The sequence below is a fragment of the Coturnix japonica genome, chromosome 5 (genome assembly GCF_054131305.1).
Source record: "Coturnix japonica strain WE chromosome 5, WE-NBRP24, whole genome shotgun sequence".
NCBI classification, from domain to species: Eukaryota; Metazoa; Chordata; class Aves; order Galliformes; family Phasianidae; genus Coturnix; species Coturnix japonica.
This window is the reverse complement of record NC_140667.1, coordinates 5702501-5722777: the sequence shown is the minus strand read 5'-3', so window position 1 is coordinate 5722777 and position 20277 is coordinate 5702501. Positions and strand designations below refer to the sequence as shown.

Genomic DNA, 20277 nt, shown 5'->3' with positions numbered 1-20277 from the left:
TCCAAACAGTTTATAAATGTAAACAATTTGCATAATAATAAACGACTCACACCCTTTGTGCATGACTTTTCCTCTGACTGCCATTTCTTACTCAGAATTTACAAGTTGCCTATGTACCTACTGCAGGTCTTACATGCTGCAGTGCAAATTGAATCCCCACTGCAGTAAAATGGCTGAACATAGTAGGTATGCAAAGCAATACATACACACATTTCAGACAAATTTCTATGTAGACACTGCAGTGCATTACTTCATTATGCAAAACAAAGGCTTCCTTCTCAAATTATTAGGTTCCAAGCTTCTTATAAATGTGATATTTTTTATTACTCAATACATTAGTCTTATGTTTTACAGATGAAAAAATATATACTAAAAAGGTCATGTAGAATGATATTTTTGTTTGTTTGCAGATTCACAAATAACTTTGTAGTATCTTGACATAAGAATGGGGTTAACGTATACATTTGTAAAGCTTCAATAGCCACATAGCCATGATAACTATATGGAGTTATTCATCCATCCTATTTACTGAAATATTTTCAAGTTACATTATTTCTACATATTAAATGTTTTATATGTATTTACATAAGAAAAAAATTGTATTTCATTAATCCCATTGTAATGGAATTGTATTTCATTAATGCCATTTCCCAACATTAACACTAGTCCCAACAAGACTTCTTTTGCATTACTTGCCAGTTCCTTTTCTTTCATCTCCTCCTTTGAGCTGGTACAGTTGTTTATGTCTGCTGAACAGCAACAAGAAGCTGATCCAGATTAAATCTAAAGACTTTTTTGGAAGGAGCAGTTCTGCTACTGGCTGATTTTGAACAAAAATCAGTTCTCTGATATATGGTCTCACACACACAGCTGTAGCAGCAAAGAGCAGAAGACATACAGGGCCTGTGCTTCTTAACCTGGCACTATCATAGAAACATCATAGAAGCAGCTGATATGTGGTGCTTGATACATCATAGATGCTATATTTTGAATTTAGTCACACATCTCCAACTCAGTGTAGTCAAAAATAAAGAAAGAAAATGAATACCAGAGGACACTTAAGATATACATACCACTGTGCTCCAATTTTCCATGGACACCTTTAACGACTCCAAACTGACTTGCAATAGTAGCATAACACCTCTCAACTTCATTCAGTTTCTTGTGATGCTCTTCTCTCGCTGTTAAGTGCATCTGTAATTTCTGATCCTGTTAGAAACAATGGAAGCACCTGCTGACTGTCACCAACTAGCATGTATCAATCAACACTCCAAATGCTTATCAAAATGGCATAAACACAAACTCATTCTCAGGGTATCTCAATTGTCTACTTCATATCTGATGATCAACTCCCACTTCCAGATAATCATGCTAAAATCTTCACCTGTGTTTCAGTATATTTTCATATTTTCTTGCTTATATTCAGGATAACTTGCATATAAATGCATGCAGGATTGTATTAACTGTTTACAAAAGCTGATTTCAAGTTTTCCTTTGTTACACGGCTTACTCTAAACATGTTATTCTACCTGTCACTGTATTGCAGACACAGCCTAGCATGCTAATAGTGCTTCCATCTGTCTGTGGTTAGTACATGTCCTCCTGCACTACCATTCAGTGCAGCACTGCATACTCTTATTCCCTTGATGTAGGATGTCCTTGGAATTCAACACTGTCCAAACCCCGACACCAGCTACTCAGACTAGCACTATTAAACAAACGATAGTGTTTTATTTTGTAAAAACACCAGTACAAGTATCATCATCTTATTACAGACCTGAACACTTTCCAGTACATCATGGCTCAAAACTACAAGGAAAACTTTTTTGGGCTACATAATAGTACAAATACAAACTCAAATGGAAGTCTTGTTTTTCCAATACAGTGCTATTAAGAGAAGGAGCCATGAAGGAGCTAGAGCACTTGACACAAGGAAAGGCTGACCAAGCTGGGACTGGTCATCTTGGAGATTCTAACACAGTTTAATCTGCACAAATACCTTGGAAGGATGAGAATAAGAAAAATGAGAGACTCTCCTCAGCAGTGCCCAGTGGTCAGGCACTGAAACACACTGCAAAGACAGGCTGTGGTTTCCACCTGTGGAGATACTCAAAACCCACCCGGACAGTAATCTGCTCTAAATGCTTTGAGCATGGAGTGATCTGCAGAGGTACCCACCAGCCTCATCCTCTCCAGCCCCATGATCATAACTAGAAAAGGAAGAGTGCAAAGACAGTCCATCTATTTCTAATCTACAGTAGAGGAACACAGCAATTAAAATGAATTGGGCCAAATTCATTCCACTGTGTAAATTGAGGTTACACAAAGATGGATCTGGCCCAGGCTATTCAGCTTCTGTAAGGCTTTCTTCCCATACAGTAACAAATGCAATACATGTCCAAACATCAGAAGATAATAAAAGCTCACAGTAATCAAAAGAAATGACCAACATAAGGCTAGCAAAACAGAATATACAATACAAATTTCTCATGTTTTATAAGGTATGAAATTAAACACATCACAGCAAATAGAAAGTCATAATGGAAACATGAGTAAAGAAACACCACCACTTACAGAATCGCTGCACAAAACACAGGCTGTGAATTTTCACATACTTCCTTTTTTTTTTCTTAGCAAGCAAATTTCTGAAAAGCTGTGTTTAACTAATGCTAGAATTCAGGCTTCATAGAAAATAAAAAGGAAAAAAAACAAAAACAAAAAACACTAATCCTTCTATTTCTCCTGATAATAATTCAGATGTATTTACTCTTAAGTGAGTGATGAATAAGGGAGCCTAATCAATATGAAACCTGAACAACTTCTAGCAAGATGAGAGGTTTTGCACTTTTGTATGACTGTTCTTTACGTTCTTCTGATTTCTTAAGTCAGAAAGACAGCATTATCCCCTCCTCCTCACTAGAGAAATAGAAATATTATTTCCCTAGTTTCTCTCTCATGAGAAAAGGAAGTGCCCTGCCATATCCTCAAAAAGTTTCTATTAAGAGTTTACCACTGGTCTAAAAATGATTTTTGATGGCAAGCTGCTCTCCAGCCTCAGTGCGTAAATACAAGTAGTTTCATTCACCTGTGTTTATGGATCTTCTCATCACAGTGAAAAGGTCTTAAAACATCTCCCATGGAAGAAAATAATAAAGAGATGATAAAGAAACACTGAGCGACTCCACAGGATAGGGAGGATCTGACCTGGAGCAAGACCCACAGAATCTTGGTTCTCCTTCCTTAAGTCTGATATTGTACAAACAGGAATTATTGTCCTAGCTTCCACCACTAATAAAGATAAGCTGAGATGGGGAGTGGAACTGATTTTGGCCATATGGTTTGTTGAGGAACAATCACTTCTTGGTAGAAACTGGACCAAAGAAATAGCTCAGGGTCAGGTAGGTGACTGGAGGAAGACAAAGAAGGAATTGCTCATATCTCAAAAATATTCTGGAAATTGAGTCACTGGTCAGCGTTACTCAGTGAATCAGAAGGTGATAACTGGAGGGTGAAAGTGTCAGAGGAACAAAGGAGTTGTAATGAAATGAAGACATAAGGCAAGATCATATGAGAATCATGCAAAGGGCTACTGCCTGTAAAACTTTCAAGCAGGAAAATGTTTCCACAGTACTTTTTCTACTTCACAGTGTTTTTCTACTTAGTTTTTGCAGTACCACTTCCTTCACACTATTTTTAAACAACATAACACAAATATGAGTGAATTCCTAACCATGGAAAGAATTAGATGTATTTTTAAAAGTTGGTTTATTTCCAATAATCCAGAATAAGTATGTTATATATATTGTTAATTCATTTTCATTCATCCAGGATTTATTTTCCATTGGTAACTATCTCTGCATTAGAGAGCTAAACGGTGGCAGGGATGCTCTCAGGAAATGCTTATAATGTGAAGTTGTTAAATTCCCAGGCATATTTTGGCTGAAGAGTACTCAAACTGTTCCTAGGTACAATTCAGAAGGCTGTCTACTGAGAACAGTCTGATTTATGAAGCTTCCTCTCTCTTAAAGAATAGCAGAGTTTAATGTAACTAGGCTATTTCATATCTCTTGAATTGAGCTTCAATTAATGGCCTCACAAACATTTAGTTCATCAATATAGACATTCAGTTAAACTAGACTACCATTCATTCAGTTATTCACCTCACCTACTTTAATCACTCATCAATACACTGAATTGCTACCATATGAACAGTGACATCTCCCTATTAACTACACCGAGAATTTCCATTCCAGATTTACTTTTTGGAACTATACACAGGATTTAGTCTCTAAGCCAAACAAAGCTCATCTCATTCTTGTTTTTCACATTTTAGCATCGCGAGATATTTTGAAGGTTATGTACTATAAAAGTAAAATTGAGTGTAGAAGAGAATTAACTCTAAATGCTCTCTTTCTATGACATGCTCAGGATCAGCCAATGCAAGCTAACAGAGGAACATGTGAATAGATGAATTTTACTTGCAGAGTAGAAAACAAACAAAAGTCTGCATTTACTTTAGTTCTGTTCTCTCAGAGTTTTAGCAGTCTATGTTGTATGCAACAGGAAATCAGCAGAGGAGGAAACAAAGACCTGACCAGAATCATTTTCCTCTAGCTACTCCTTCATTTCAGCAGTAAGAAAACATTACAGTGTAGAAGCCACATCTAAGTTTATTCTATCAGATGACTAGATTTGTTGTAACCACCCTGCAATCTCCTGCATCCATATGCAATCATGTGCAAAGTGAAAATAACACACAAAAATTGGTATTTTTTGTTTGGAAAAAAAAGAAAAATGGAAGAAAAAGGCTTCGTAAGTCTATATAGACTTCCAATACAAAATAGAAACCATCTACTTTCACACAATTATAGCACATATCACACACGACATCAGCACTGTAATTCTCACAATATTTCACTAGGGATGGGGAGTGGAACTTCACATGCTAAAATAGCATGCGATATATTAACAACGCCAATGCTAGATTAAAAGAACAGAATAAAATGAACAAAATTGGAATAAAGTAGCACTTCAATCCCCAGAACACACAAAAGCTACTTTACTGACTGGCAGGGTTTCCAAGTGCCAGACATAAACTAGATAGTGCATTTTCTTACTTTCAAAGCACTAGACAGAACAAGATCTAATCTTAAACAAGCTACACACTGAAATGTAAATTGGTTTCAGAAATCGACTCTACTTCTGAATATTTTGCCATTTGTGATAATAAAGACACTACACTCACCACTTATTTTTGCAGAACTACTGAAGGAACGGTTAGTAGAAACTGACCCAGCCTGAAACTGTATTAGTCACTGCTGAGTACGGTTGCAGGAAAGAATGAACTTCTTCTTCCTTGTGTTTTTGCCTTTTACATCTTGAATATACATGGCCAGACCACGTGTTAGGTCTAGTGCTACATGAAAAGTGGAATTCTAACATTTTTTCCCAAACCTCAATGACATTTTTAATAATCACACTCTGTATCGAAATCACACAGCACCAATATTTTAATAATATTAAATCATTGTTGATTTAATAACGTTTAAAAATGTTTGTGTTTAAACATATGAAAGGAATAAAGTTATCTAAGCAATTCAGATGCATTTCTACCTCATAGAAAAGTTCTTGTGATTTAAATACTCTCATTCATATGGAAGACTGAACTTGCAAATTATTAAAGGTAATATGTGAATTGATCTAATAGGAAATTCAATAACTTTGTATATTTTAAGCATCTCTCTAGATTAAATTTATTTTAAGAATAAATGCAAGTTAAAAGTGAAGTAAGACTAAACACATTTTATGTTGCCTTTGATCTTTAACTTGTAGCCTTATCTCCCAGGTCAGAGGGCACATTATTCAATTTCACCATATTTTGTGTAAAACCACTGTAGCGTTGAAGATGACTTTCAGTACAAATGTCATGGTACTTAAAGCTAAACTGGACCCTAGTTTTTTAAGCTTCTTAATTAAAATCACAGTTTATAATGGTCTGACAATATTATCTTTATACTTTCCAGTTGAGCAGCAGCAGAATTTTCACAGCATTTATTCATTCAAGCTTAGCAATGTTTCTGCAGCTCATTCTTCCACTTCCTAAAACAGGCAACGGGGTTCAGGGTAACTAAGCTGTCACTCTATATAAATTTATTCCCTGTGTCAAAGGGAGTAAACTGGATTGGATGAAATCTAAACTGTTCAGGGGAACCGATGTAATTCTGAACAGAGGAATGAAAAAGAGAGAAAAAACAACACTTTTTCTTAAACAAGAAACAAAAGCAAAATAAGTGCCTCGAATTTCTACTACTCCTTTGGGATGAATACTAGGTCCTACAAGTACAATGATAATAAGATTACATTGTTCAATTAACATTTATTTGTACCATGAGAGAAGGATTTCCATGTTAATCTATTAAAATACTAATATACTAACTATACTTTAATGCATGGAGTTCCACATGATAAACAGCAGCTATCACAACACAAGAACCTAAGAATGTTGTGTGTGAAAGTATTTTACTTTCAAAGGAAATATCACCTCTTTTGATTATTTGTTTTAATTGTCATCTATCAAAGTATGCAAGATTGTATTTGGATTATACTATAAACTGACATTCTCTTTTCACAAACTATTACTTAAATCACTTTCTTACCATTTCGTTCAGTTTCTTCTGTAACGTGTATTTTGCAATCTGTAAAATGAAAAGGAGCTGTTAATTGAATTGCAGTAACAATTCTTTCTGAAGACCAACTGCAGATTTTGAAAACATTCTCAGACCTAAGATTTAATTGCCTATCCAATACAGTAACATGGTTTTCAAATTAATAGTTTAACTATTCCTTTATTATGAGATTCACTTTATAAAACTTCTCAAAGCTTTAAATTGCACACTTAAATTCCATTAAAAAAAAAAAACACAACATTACAACAATTTGTATCTACAGTAATTTTAAGAAATGCGTAACATCTACAACCTCTTGACACATATCACAGAAACTAAGTGCAATGGGACTACAGCAATAACTTCAACCTTTGAACTAAACAGAGAAGAAAACACAGATAAGAATGAAAGTATTTCCTTAAATCCTAGGAGAATGAAGTGGGTTGTCTGCTGGGGAAAAAAGTACCCTTTTAGGTATAGGTTCCAAAGGATGTGATATAAAGACATGTTGTAGCAATCCTGCATATTTTAAACTCACAGGGTTGACATTTGAAGTTATTAACATTATTTTTCATACTCCACTGGCATCACAGAATTTTGATTTTTATAATATATAAATCTCCAGGTCTTTAGTCTTGAGTGTTTTTTGAACACCCTAACATGTACTCACAATGCCTAAAAATAAAGATTAAAAAAACCCACAAGTATGAACGAAACCACTGTGTAAATACTATAGAGCAATCATTCCTGAGATAGTATTCTGACTTTGTAGAAACGGGACTACAGCATTGAATTAGAAATTGCTCGCTCACATTTTATACTGATGTACAATTTCCTAGAGCCCACAGGTTCTTCAGGCTACAGCAGCATTTTCTATATCCAAACTATACTCTTAGACACTTGATCAGTACTTTCAACTAAACAATAAAAAAAGCTAAACTTACACAAGGTAAACAGAAACTTAAAAATAAAAAAGCCAGCAGAATATTTTCAGTACTTGACAAAAAAAAAAAAACAAGTGGCTGCACCAGCAGTAACTTCAAAGTCTTCAGCCTCTCAGGCTGAAACATGACTTCTAACTTGATGATATTAACAGTTCACTGGTGGTCACTGTAGGAATGCCAAACAGATGGCAAAGTGGCAGCACAACCCCTTGCAAGGCATCCACTCATTCAGATTTAGAAAGCGTTGATGTAAAATGAATTATATGCCAAGGTGACAACTGAAATCTACCACTCAAGAATTTGTAAATAATAAAAAAGACATGATTGACTTTCTCCATTTTAATTCTTATACAAATGCATTAAATGAATCAAGTGGAAAATATAGGAACTTCCTGATGGAACTAACTAGGGAAATCAACACAAAGGATGTGTAACTTTGTGAGTTGGATGTCCAGTGTAAATATTTTTGTTGTTGTTGCTTAGAAATTTCTAAAACCACAGTTTTCAGACAGGCAAGAAGAGATTAATACAAGCATAAACGAATACTGTGGGGAACAGGAAGAAAAACAATTGTCACATTTCACATGCCATTTGGGTTATGGAATCTGTGCTTTCCTCTAGCAGAGAAGAATTTCAGCTGACAGTATGCTTGAAGCTGAAGGCTAAAACAGAAACTCATTGTTAGAAAGGGAGGTATAAACATCCTAGGCAGATTGAAAGGGATGATCTTAATGACCCTCTTAAAAATAACTATTTTTGCTTGGGGAGGAGAGAGGCATGTGAAAACAACACTATAATATCAATAACATTTATTTAACAAAAATAATTTACCTGTAATTCTCTTAATGTCTCTTTCAATCCATCAATTTCTTTTTCTTTTATTTCTACAGCAAGTTGATATTTTCCCTTTCAAAACATAATCTGTACTTTAGAATTTGGGCAGAATACATATTTTTAATGACAAAGGCTTAACTATGAGAGTGTTATGAAGATAACAAACAACTCTGCTAAATATTTTGAGATATACATCTATAATGCTCTGAAGAGCAAACTGAATACATGATAGTATGTTTTCATCACTTATAACAAGCCTGACAAAGGCAGAACTAAAACTATTAACATTTAAAAAATAATTAAAATCTTATAGGTTATAAAGAAAGCATAACAGTTCTCAAGAAACCATAGCTCGTAACTTTAGTAAAGGCCACAATAAGAAAAATAATCATAATATACTTAGTACGTGTTCAATAAGTTATGTAACATTATAGCGTACATATGGGTGTTGGTAATCGGCAAATAATGAATTATAATGAAGTACCTTTTCTTCTTCCATGGCAAACATCCTTGTCTGTAACTTGATTCAGTGGCATAAGAATAAACATAAATAAATAAATACAGTACTTAGAATTTTGTTCACACAATAAACCAGAAAACATGCTATACTACTTTGTTTAGCCTATTTCCCGTAGGTGTATTTTACATATATACACACATACATACACACTGCTCTGCAGCAGCAGCAAGCTGGTGAATAACAAATTATTTTTTCAAGATGGAAAGAACTGTTTGGTTTTTGTGATATGACTGAAATCTGTAGCATTAGTGATAAAATTACTCATCTCCGTGTGTAACAGTTTTTGTTCCTATCGCTGCTCACTATTAATGGATAAAAACACAACCCTGACTGGAAAGACTAAAACACTCTTTCAGATACTGAACTAAATAAGTTATATTGCAGATTTTCCCCTTAATTTTTATTAAACAATTTCCAGAAGAGACAACATTTTAGAAAGAGTTTGGGAAGAGGGAGTAAATGTGAGGGGACACAGGATGGGGACACAACAAATTTTTTTGAGGTGTATATTCCACCATTTTACATGCAGCTTAGGTGTTTTAATAGCAAAAGGAAACTTGCTGTCATTTTCAATTCTTATTGTGTAGGCTGGAAGGACTTATTTTGCTACCTGCTTTTTAAAAGCTGCCATGGCTTCTTTGTTTTGTTGTTGTAACGTGTCTGTCTGATGCTGCAGAGTTTCCTGCTCATGGGAAATAACAACAACCATTTAAATATAATCTTAATGCAATATATATACATATATATGGTCTTTTAAGAAAAACACTGGTTCTCTCTTACATAACTTTAGGAAGATGTCACTGATTAAAAGCAAAACCTGAGGATGAGACACCTATTAACCAACTATCATCTTTTCAGCAGTGGCTTCTCTTCTAGGTAGCAGTTACCACCCTTAGAAGACATGTTGCTGCTGGGACTTGTAAGAGTAATTCCTACCAACCCTATCAAGGTACAGAAGCAATTCAATATCCATTGCCACCTTGTGACACTATCTTCATGCAGTTCAAAAAGTCATAGCAGGATTTTAATTCTCATCTCCATTAAAAAAAATTTACTCTATTTTCCAGCTAAATTTTAGTCATTTCTCAAACTACATAAAAGAGTTGAAGGATGACAGAACAAACTAAGCACAAGGTCATATGGTAAGATTTCCTATTTTAATTATTCCACTGCCTGGCTTTACTCACACACACAAAATATGTATACAAGAAAATTAGTTAAAGATATACTACTATTTTTGTGTTTGCTACTGTTTTATATCATAATTTCATGCACTAATTCTCTGCTCTGCAAGTTGGCAGCCTTTGAGATCTTTAAATATCACACTCCTATGCTCAAGACAGGAAAAAAAACCAAAAACCTAGGGGTTAGTAATAAATGATATATTTTGTTAGATCATCTTTTGAAGTTCTAGATACTAAAAAAAAAATAATAATAATCAAGGCAGTCAAAAACAACTATCACAAAATACAGAGGAGCATTTAGCTAAGAAGTCTTACTGAAAAATAAGGATTATGCAATAACTGTACAAAAATAAACACAAATTCAGACTATTAAAGAGTGACAGATGAGAAACTGAACTGATAAGTCATTTCACCCACTACAGGAATAATAAGGCTTTATAACTACAGCACTGCGAAATTAAGATGATACTTCTATAGGAATTCAAGCCAACTCTAGATAATTTACTTAAATATAAATTTGGTTTCACCAAGTTGTTATCTTCAATACAACTTTGTCGCTGGTGTAATTTATAACCTGATAAAGTACTACTGAATTCTTCAATATATACTGCATTTTTTCTTACCTTGTACATCCAAGTGACGTGCCTTACTACAAACCTCTACCTAAGTCTATTAAGTAATGTGATTGATTGTACGTAACTAGCTCAAAAATTTATTTTGGGGATATATTTTGCTCACATGACTTGTACACGTGATGCACAGGATATAAAGAAGAAAGCCACTTTCTTAAATACGCAATATCACCTTTGATACTGCGACAAGTAATCTAATATATAGTATACTGTGATAAGTATAATGCATATAATTACCAGATTAAAGAGTATTTTGTCCACTGATTTTCCCTACATAAATATTTTTTCTAACAGCAACAACAATATTCTTAAAACTAATATTACAATTTGAAAGCAAATTTCTGTCTTAAATCCGAAAATTCTCTTTCATTACCTTTATTTGAAACTACTTCACTATGTTTAAGATAAAACATAATGCATATTGAACCACAGAAATGTTGGCAGAAAGAGATCTCTAAAGGGAAAATATAAAAGAATATTTGAAAAGCCCAAAGGAGGAGCTGTCTACTTACTTACTGAACTTCAACTACTGTCAATGTGATTTTGCACTTTGGAAATAACTTGGTCAAAAACTCAAGTTAAATTTCATACTTCTTAGCATTTTCATCTTACTTAAATCTCCAGAATCAGAAACAAATATCAGCTTGTTCTTTTGAAGTTCTAGAGTTTTACATAAGTGTCCCCCTGAAGTCCCTAAAAGCTACAAGTCATTTTTTACACTGGGATTGCCATAAGCAAAATAAAATACAAGCATGAGGAAAACAAAAAAAAATCCAACCACAAAATGATTACACCTAGCTAACTTTAAGTCCCATCTTTCTATAAACAGTAAATTACTGTTAAGATCTTGGAAAGAATAGAAATCACCCCCTTTTGAACCTGGATTATTAAGGACTGCAACGCTATGTTAAGAAAAGCAAAGAAAGGTTACAAATTGAAAGCACTGCTGCTTCTACAAATATAAAACGTTTCCTGTTTCTGTGTGCACATATATATCTTTTAGGAAAAAAAGAAAAGCACATAGTTGAGGTTATTAATTTAAGATGGTTAGGATGAACTCCAAGAAGAAGTAGTCTTCCTTTACTACTAAGATGTTAAAGATCCCAAGATCAAGGATAGAGCTGAAGTTATTGTTTTTTCTGTGATCATAAAATATACAGAGTGAAGCCTTTTATCTTGTGACCCAGTGGCAAGGGTCATAGTTTTGATTGTATTTGAGAAAGGAATGGATTTCCTATGAAAGCATAACCTCAGGAGCCCTAACCCTAGAAAGAACGTTAGGCTTGTTTTACTGAAAACTTCATTCCGAGCAAAGGTGACAAACTTCTGGGTCTATCTAACTTGTAATTTAATGTTTCATACTGCTACTTATAAGTATACACACACACAAACATTAGAAAAGAAATCTTAAAAGCACAACACTACAAGTTATTTGTGCAACTGCAACGATACTGGCACTGGCCAAAGCCAGGCACAGTACAGAGATGTTTCTATGTAGCTTCTGCCACATTACTGTGTCAAGATTCCTCACGTTCTACTTCTTCAATATTACTATCCCTTTTGACTGAAGATGTCCAGTCAAACCAATTATGATGTGATTCCTTTGTTAAGCAGATCTTTAAATTCAGAACAATTAAAAGCAATACAAAAGCTACAGCATGACTAGACAAACTATTGTCTAACACATTCTACTGTTATAAGTAACAAAAGACTTAAAAACTGCACCAAACCACAATCCAGATTAGTATTATCTTAAAACCAGATTTCAGCAGCTGAAAGGCAAAAATCACATAAAAGTTACCTTCTGCCACTCGAGTTCCTGTTTCTCCACAACAATTTTACTTAATTGATCTTCATAATTTATCTCTGTTTCCTAAATAAAAATAAATGAAAGACAGTCACCTGCAAATCAAACACCAACATAATTTGTCTACTTTTACTCTTCCTTCTTGACAGCCCAGCACACAGAAGTTACTATACACTGTGCTTATACACTGCACAACAAGAAGGAAACGGTAGAAGAGATCAGCTGTTTCAGTCAGAAATCTTGCAGAATTAATAACATAGATTTATGCGAACAGCAGAACATTATGAGCTAGGATCATAGCTCTCTTAATTGACAGGAGCAGCCCACTCTTCTCTTCTGCACTTTACAACAAAACCAGGCTCAAATGAAACAAAATAGACTTAACTTTACTCCACAGCTGAAAAGTGACTGGATATCCTGATGAAGCAAGTCAATGATTACTCAGTTAATCAATGATACAAATAATCACGGCTAATAACTGAGAATCTTTGGGATACCTTAATGATTTCTCAATTGCACTCAGAGCGCTAAATCTCTTCTGTTTCCTCCCCGCTCCTCTTCCCCCCCCTTTTATTTTTGACATCTCCTACAGCAACTAAAAGTCTGAGACAGCAATAAACATTGCTATCATGGAAAGTGAAACATTTATTGCAACTTTATGTGCCAATAAGGCTTCTGATCTACCAGACTGATTAAAAAAATGTTAATGGGAATTCCTGGATAATCACTGCATTTTTTTAATAAGATGAGCTACCTGCAAAGGACACAACTAAGGCCAAAGGTTCTTCACAATCCAGGTGATGGAGAAGTAACAGTTCAGTAGGTGTGTTACGTCATCTGTTCTTAGAGAACTACCTTGTCAAGAATCAAATTATTACTGTGATAACAAGATGTACCAGCTGGTAATCACAGCTTTTAACAATTTCTTGTTGTTCTCCTGAAACATTCTGGCACTAAAATGAGATTTTCCTAACAAGAATCAGTTTTCCTTGTGTATTATTTTTATTTTCTCTCAGAAGCACAGTCCCCCTCCCCTTTTTTTTTTCTTTCCCAAATGCAATACTAAAAGGAAGAACAATTCCCCTACCAATAACAACCACAATGGTATTTATACCTTAGATGTATATCATTATAACTAACACACTGCTCTCCTATAACATACAGCCAAATAATGAATATCCTTTAAAGATCTAAGACTGTTTCTATGTTGAAGCAGGTAATAGATTCAGCTGCATGAATGATACACATCAAAGAACCACAGTTCTTTCTTAAATCCTGTACAAATGAGAGTGTTTAGCTTTAAGAGGACAGTTACAATGCCTCAACTTGTGCAAGGCTGTTTTAAAGCAGATTATGCAACATTTTTTCCCCTTACTCTAGTATTTGATTAATAGTCTCACTATATTATCCAGAAAGTGGCAAAATACGTCCCAAGAACATTTAACATAGGTTTTTGATACTGACACCTTCTTTAATTTCTAGGATCAAAACAGATATCCTTATTTAACATACAGTGCACAAGCGTGTGTATGGACAGAAATAACAAACACTTTAATGCACAAGACGTTACTCCGAAATAAGAGTTGTGTGCTGATCTAAAATCATGCCTCAAAACTCACATCAACGTTACACAGAAAATACTGAACACATATTTATAATTAAAATCTACTTCACAGAGAACTAGCTAAGATTTTTTAGCTTTTATTTCCCTGATATGTACCAAGAGGGTATAAATTTTTTCAAGACTTATGGTAAGAAATGCATTTAAAATTCTGAAGAAATAACAGTGTCTCAGTTTTGCCTTTACAAATCATACTTCAGTTATAATGATTTTGTTTTGCCGTACTCATCTATAAACAAATATTAATACATTCTCCTAAAAACATGGTAGGCTGATTTACAGCTTCTTGTAGAAGTGCAATCTTAAGCAACGAGGCAACAAATGCTATCAGAACAATACACCATTAGCTAAAGTTTTGTACATTAGAAGTCTGTAAAACAATGATCCTTAACCTCCACCTTTATCCAGGCACCAGCTTATGCAGTGGACAATTAAGCTGGGAGAAGGAGGTGGCAAAAATATCACTGATTTCAATGGTTGTTGGAGATCAACCAGTATCTATCCACATTAAGCTTAGCATGAAATCAAGAGAAAAGAGTGTAATATTTTACAGGGGAGCAACAGAATATAAATCAGAGTTACTAATTCTTGACAAAGCAAATTTACACTCGAACAAACTGGGATGGCTGATCTTAATAAGTTATCAGGCCTTCAATAAAGATAAAAACAGAAGTTATTACAAACTAACAAGAAGGTTTTAATTCAAATTTTCAAATTATTTGTAATCACGTATACACCATTTCTGTTTTAAAACACCTAAATATTTTAAAACTTAATGAGGCTGCTAAAAATGTAACATTTTACAATTGATCTAGGAAACAGCGTGTCACATTTTAAGGCCCACTGATAAATAGTAACCACTGCATCTATACTGAGCCCTTTATATTTAAGGTAAATAAAGTCTGAGAACCACATAAAACTCCATTTCAATTGAGCCCTTCGCTTCAAATACTAGTGAAGACAAGAACTGAAGTTCTCTATGTGAACAACACTCCTCCAACTTACTCCCAGATTATAATGGAAAACCTGCAAGCTCTCAAAAATGTGTACATGTACGTAACTACTGTTGAAAAAAAACAATAAACATCGTAAATACTCAAAGTGAGAATGACAATTATATGCTGAAAGTGTTCTTATGTGAAATCGCTAATAATTATAAGCCTTATCCATCATTTTTACTTCTTTCTAAGGACATTTATAGTTTCCCCATTTTGAAATTAAAGCTTTAAAAACTTGTGAAACACTTCTATTTTTTTTTTTAAGAAGTTCCAACAGCTGTTTAATACGACAAAAACACTTCTGCTGTACTTGGGAGCTTAATGCTGTATATAACTTTGATGAGGCATCAAAAAACCACAAAACCTTAAAAAGTGTTCATTTTTTATTAGCTGCCTTAGGACTACATGGATTTAAGGGTTTTTATAAAAACACTACCATAACAATAAAAGAGGAGTCATTTGATGGTTTATTTACTCGTTATAACCTTTGGAAAGTGTCAAGCGTTCTTTAAAGCCTTTGCTTCAGGCTGCAGTTTTACAAGATGGGCTGTGGATTGGTCAAGCCCCCTCGATTCTTGACCCTGAACAGATTTAGGAACACAGTACAGCTGGCTCACGTCCAAGCAGCCAAAACTGCTCCTAGGTACTTTTATTATCTTTTTCAAACTCATAATATACCTCCTACGAAATTGCACAGCCAATTTCTCATGCAGCTCAATCAAACACTACTCATAGAAAATACAGTTTATGATTGTCTCATGCTATAATTAGAATACCCTCCATGAACTAAACAGTCAAGTTGAACTTTTAAAAGACTGCACAGAAATTCATTTTAAGTTTCGATACCAGGACAAATGTTAAAGGCAGAGAAAAACATAACAGCTTGATTCTAGTTTTCAATTGTGATGATTTGTGATGAATTTGTGATGTTTTTGGTTCTTCAAAGCTATGAGAGTTGGTAAAAAATCTTTAGTAGCCATATATGTGGAATTTAGTCTCAAATACTGTCCTTCTTCAGAAGCACACTATCAGCTATTCCTCCACACAAGTAAAGAAAAAGGGATGTATTCCAGTCACCTCTTTTTTTTCCTCTGGAAACTTTTCATTGCTCCACCCATCACACCATGCAGTTTATCTGTAGTTAAATTAATCTCATCTATCTATCTTTAAATGCTTTACTGTTACTTAGTGTCGTATTTCCAACTTCAAGTAATAGATTCCTAATCAAAAGACACATTTGATAATAGGAGCTATAAGCTAACAGTGCTTATTGACTTAAATAAATACACTGTGTGTATTTGTTGGGAGATCCAGAAATTCCAGTGCTGCTTATTCTTTTATATCTGGACCTATTTATCACTTTTTGATAAATATTCAGCTTCCCCCCCACCCAACCCTCCATCATTTGTTAACAAGTACCTAATATACACAGAAATCCTAGCTATAAGGACTTCTTGTTCTGTTTATTGCAGTAAGCCTCACCAAAATATCCAAAAAAACCCAGTGTGATCATAGCTGATAAGTCCACAGATGTTTTAATATCTCCACTAACTCAAGCTTACTTAGCAGCAGGAACAAACCATAAAGTCTAAGCTTATAGTTTCATCAGTTTTCTTAATATAACAAACACCAATTTATCCTGTGAGTTTAAGTGACCTTTTCAAGTACTGACTAACAGTTTTCAATTTGCATCTCAGTACTGAACCCCACTTGTCCGTATTATCTGCAAAGCAGTGCTAGAATCATCTGTCAGCTCTGCCAGCATATTCAAATACGCCACTGTTCTGGATCAGGCTATCTCCTGTATCTTTGAACATAATGGCATTAAAGCATTTGACTTTATAAACCCAAGAAACAAGTTACAGGATCAACAGTATTGAAGTTGTGATGTTTTAGTTAACATCAGGAAAGGCCACAGCAGGTGCAGGTTTTCAGGCATGGAACCAGGTCACTGAAACTTGTCATTTGTATCAAAGAAAAGTGTTAGTAATTTTATTAAAATTATTTTAATTATCACTAAAATTTCATTTTACATTCAATTTACATTCTCACACTTCTCCCACTGAGGACTTTTTTCTCCATCTGGAAAAAGAAGCTTATTCAATACACAACACATAAGCTTCCTTGTAACTCAAACTTGGCCTTCAAATGCACTTTCAGCTTCTTATATGCATTGTGCTTCAGGAAACACAAGAGCCTTCCAGTGTAACTTATTGCATGGCAACTTTATACAGTTAAATATATGGTATGTATCTATAGATAAATATATGATACTTATTTATCTATTAAAAAAAGAGTTGCCTCATGTTACTCAATTAAACCAGCCTGATTGCAGAGCAATACTGAGAGACTTTGGAACAAAGTGAATTCAACGTATTTAAATAAGCATCTGCCAAGCTTTGCTATGATTGTTTCATCTGCAAATTTATTTTTATAAATTTGAGTTCATACCACAGCATAACCAACAACACAAGGCAGTTTATTAAACACAAAATATCTGTTAGTTCCCATTGTGAAGAGAACCCTGTCTAAATGACAAGACAAGCAACAGAAAGAGGAACAGAAGCAAATAGATGTAGGATTACTCCTCTAAGGTCAAGCCACAGGTCATAGGCACAGAAAGAAAACCCCACAATACCTGGCTATACTGCCTCCATTGGGCTACCAAATTTCCTAACGACTCACACAAGCAACATGGAGGGGTGAGGGGAAGAAGCAAGAAAGAGCAGAGCTTTAACTCTGCCTACATTTACCTATTTAGCAGGTGACAATGTTTTAATTAAGTCGTTTATTCTTGTCCATAGGAAAACTACCACAGAGCAAAACAAGATCTGTAATTCCTGAGTTAGTATTTTGGTGCATGCGCTGCCTTTATCCCAGTGCTGATTATAAATTCATAAAATAACCCCGTGGTAGTTGGATTTGTAACAGATTTATAGCTAAATTCAGGAAAGGATCTTGTGGAATCATTTGTAAGCAAGAACATCCATAAAATTCCTACTTAAAAAAAAAAAAAAAAAGGTACTATACATGGCCATATCATTTTATAACCTTCGGTTGTTCATAATCTTGAAGTTTTTTATTCCAATTTCCAATGATACTAAGCAATCAGCCCTAAATTTGTCATTAAAGTCAATAAAATGCATGCAGAAACTCAGTTTTCAGATTGATTAGGCATCAAACAATTAACTTCTTCTGGTATAATTCTAATTACAAGCAGGTAAATTATTTTTAAGGATGAAGGATTTGCTCAAATGCAACAGCCACAGATATAAGGGAAAGAAGCTGCTTATCTGCAGAAGGCCACAGGTAGGCAGGGATCTCCAGCAAGATCCCTTTCCTCCACTATCAAACCCTTAAATGAGGTCTGGGAAGGGGTGGATGCTGTCTCCATCCCTTCCAGTCACTCAGCTACATTGCTTGCACCTGAGCTCTCCTGAGCTGACCCTACCTTCCCACCAGGTGCTCAATCACTGCTTCAAGCCATGAGTTAGCATTTTTGCTATTAACATCAATTTTGAGACTGAAGACACATTCAACCAAGGCAGATTGTTTACCCACTTGAGAAAACATTGACTAAAAACAGTCACTTACCCCTGTAATATGGCAGACACAAAAGAGACAGTCCAAACAAAACTAAAACTAAAGATGATTTATGACCCTAAAAATTTTGAGACTCCCACTGAAGAGATTAAGAAAGCAAACTTAGCAAAAACCCAACAGTGTAAATGAAGTTTAGCTAATATCTTCCGAGGTACGCTCTAGTAATTATCACATCAGTTACGTCACTCAGATGTTTTAATACAAAAAATAAATAGACAAAGCTAAACATTGCCATTATGACAAGAGTCCAGGGATCAAACTGCAGTGAATTTTAAGAATAGTGCTGCACAGTGAAAGTGGGAACATGTGGCTTTTAAAGAAGATTATAACCTTTCACTTGAATCAAAATAAGCATAAATCAAACATGTCACTGATACTAATATTTTTAAAGTAATAGCGAACATCCTTTGAACAGGTCAAACGCATCAAGCACAGAATATTTGAGGTCTTTCAAAAAATCAGCAGTTCAGAAATGTTAGAGAAAAAAAAGTTGTGTACCTACAGACAACTGAGAAATCAACCACAAAAATTATAACTGCCTTCAACCGTGTAGAAACAATTTTACTTTATTACTACATGATGATCCTCATCTTATTTCAGAAAGTCCACCCCCTTCGTATACTAGTTCTGTAGGGCACTAACTTAGAATTTTAGCTCATGCTGAATCCATCTATTAAATGAGACTTCATAGATTTTATGACTATCTTTATCAATAGCCACTCTTAAAGAGAAGAAATAACTACAATGAAATACTGAAGTCTAATGTAAACAATTTGTGTTAATAGCCGGGTGATCAACAGTAGCAACTTACACATAATAATATGAAAGTCAAATTCATGGTTCCCACGCAACTGTTTTCTTGTAAAACCCACAGAGAAAATTTCAGTTGCAGTCACTGCTTTGATCACATGCAATTCTTAAAATACGATGTGAAATTTACCCACACTTATGCAACATTTTCTATAATGACAGGCAGGAAAACAGAATTAAAACATAAAAAAAACCAAACCAAACCAAACACATGTTTACCCTTCTAATACGCAGTTCTTCTATAGTCTCCAATAAACTTGTTTTGAAGTCCAGGAGACGAATGGAAAGCAATGTCTCTGATGGACCCTGAAGAGCAGAGTCAAGTGCCTGCATTTTAAGGTCTTTGTCCATTCTTAGAACTTGTCTGCAATAGAAAAACATACATTTTGTCTTCAGTTGATCCTGAAGACAATACTGAAATGATAAGAAATGCAAGTAAATGCATTTTGTAAATAGTAAAACTACCTGTTAAAGCCATTATGCAATCTTTTACATTTCCATTTTAAATGGCACTGTTAAAAAACAAACAACAAAAAAACCCACCAGTTTTACCATCACTTCATGATGTTTACTTACTTCCCTCTATACTTTGAACTTGGATTTTAGTTTTAAACGAAGACCACGGTGAGCATGAAGTAGAGCTTCCTTTTTCCCCAGAG

At 34.5% G+C, this 20277-nt stretch overlaps 1 protein-coding gene across 13 annotated transcripts in view; it reads right to left on the bottom strand.

Annotated features, from left to right (window-relative positions):
* The window catches only part of CCDC73 (coiled-coil domain containing 73), a 66342-nt gene that overhangs the window by 23572 nt on the left and 22493 nt on the right, over window positions 1-20277 (bottom strand). For 9 of the 13 annotated variants that reach the window (XR_014946937.1, XR_014946936.1, XM_032444717.2 and 6 more), the window contains exons 2-8: window positions 19838-19982; window positions 12581-12652; window positions 9574-9645; window positions 8928-8963; window positions 8441-8515; window positions 6657-6695; window positions 1074-1209 (exon numbers count right to left, since the gene is read on the bottom strand). Coding sequence is in view for 11 of the 13 variants with exons in the window: in XM_032444717.2 (XP_032300608.2) it covers window positions 1074-1209; window positions 6657-6695; window positions 8441-8515; window positions 8928-8963; window positions 9574-9645; window positions 12581-12652; window positions 19838-19969 (562 nt within the window). In the remaining 2 variants the exon portion in view is untranslated. The remainder of the gene's footprint in view (window positions 1-1073; window positions 1210-6656; window positions 6696-8440; window positions 8516-8927; window positions 8964-9573; window positions 9646-12580; window positions 12653-19837; window positions 19983-20277) is intronic. The other 4 variants (XM_032444718.2, XM_085549912.1, XM_085549909.1 and 1 more) reach the window with 3 other exon arrangements.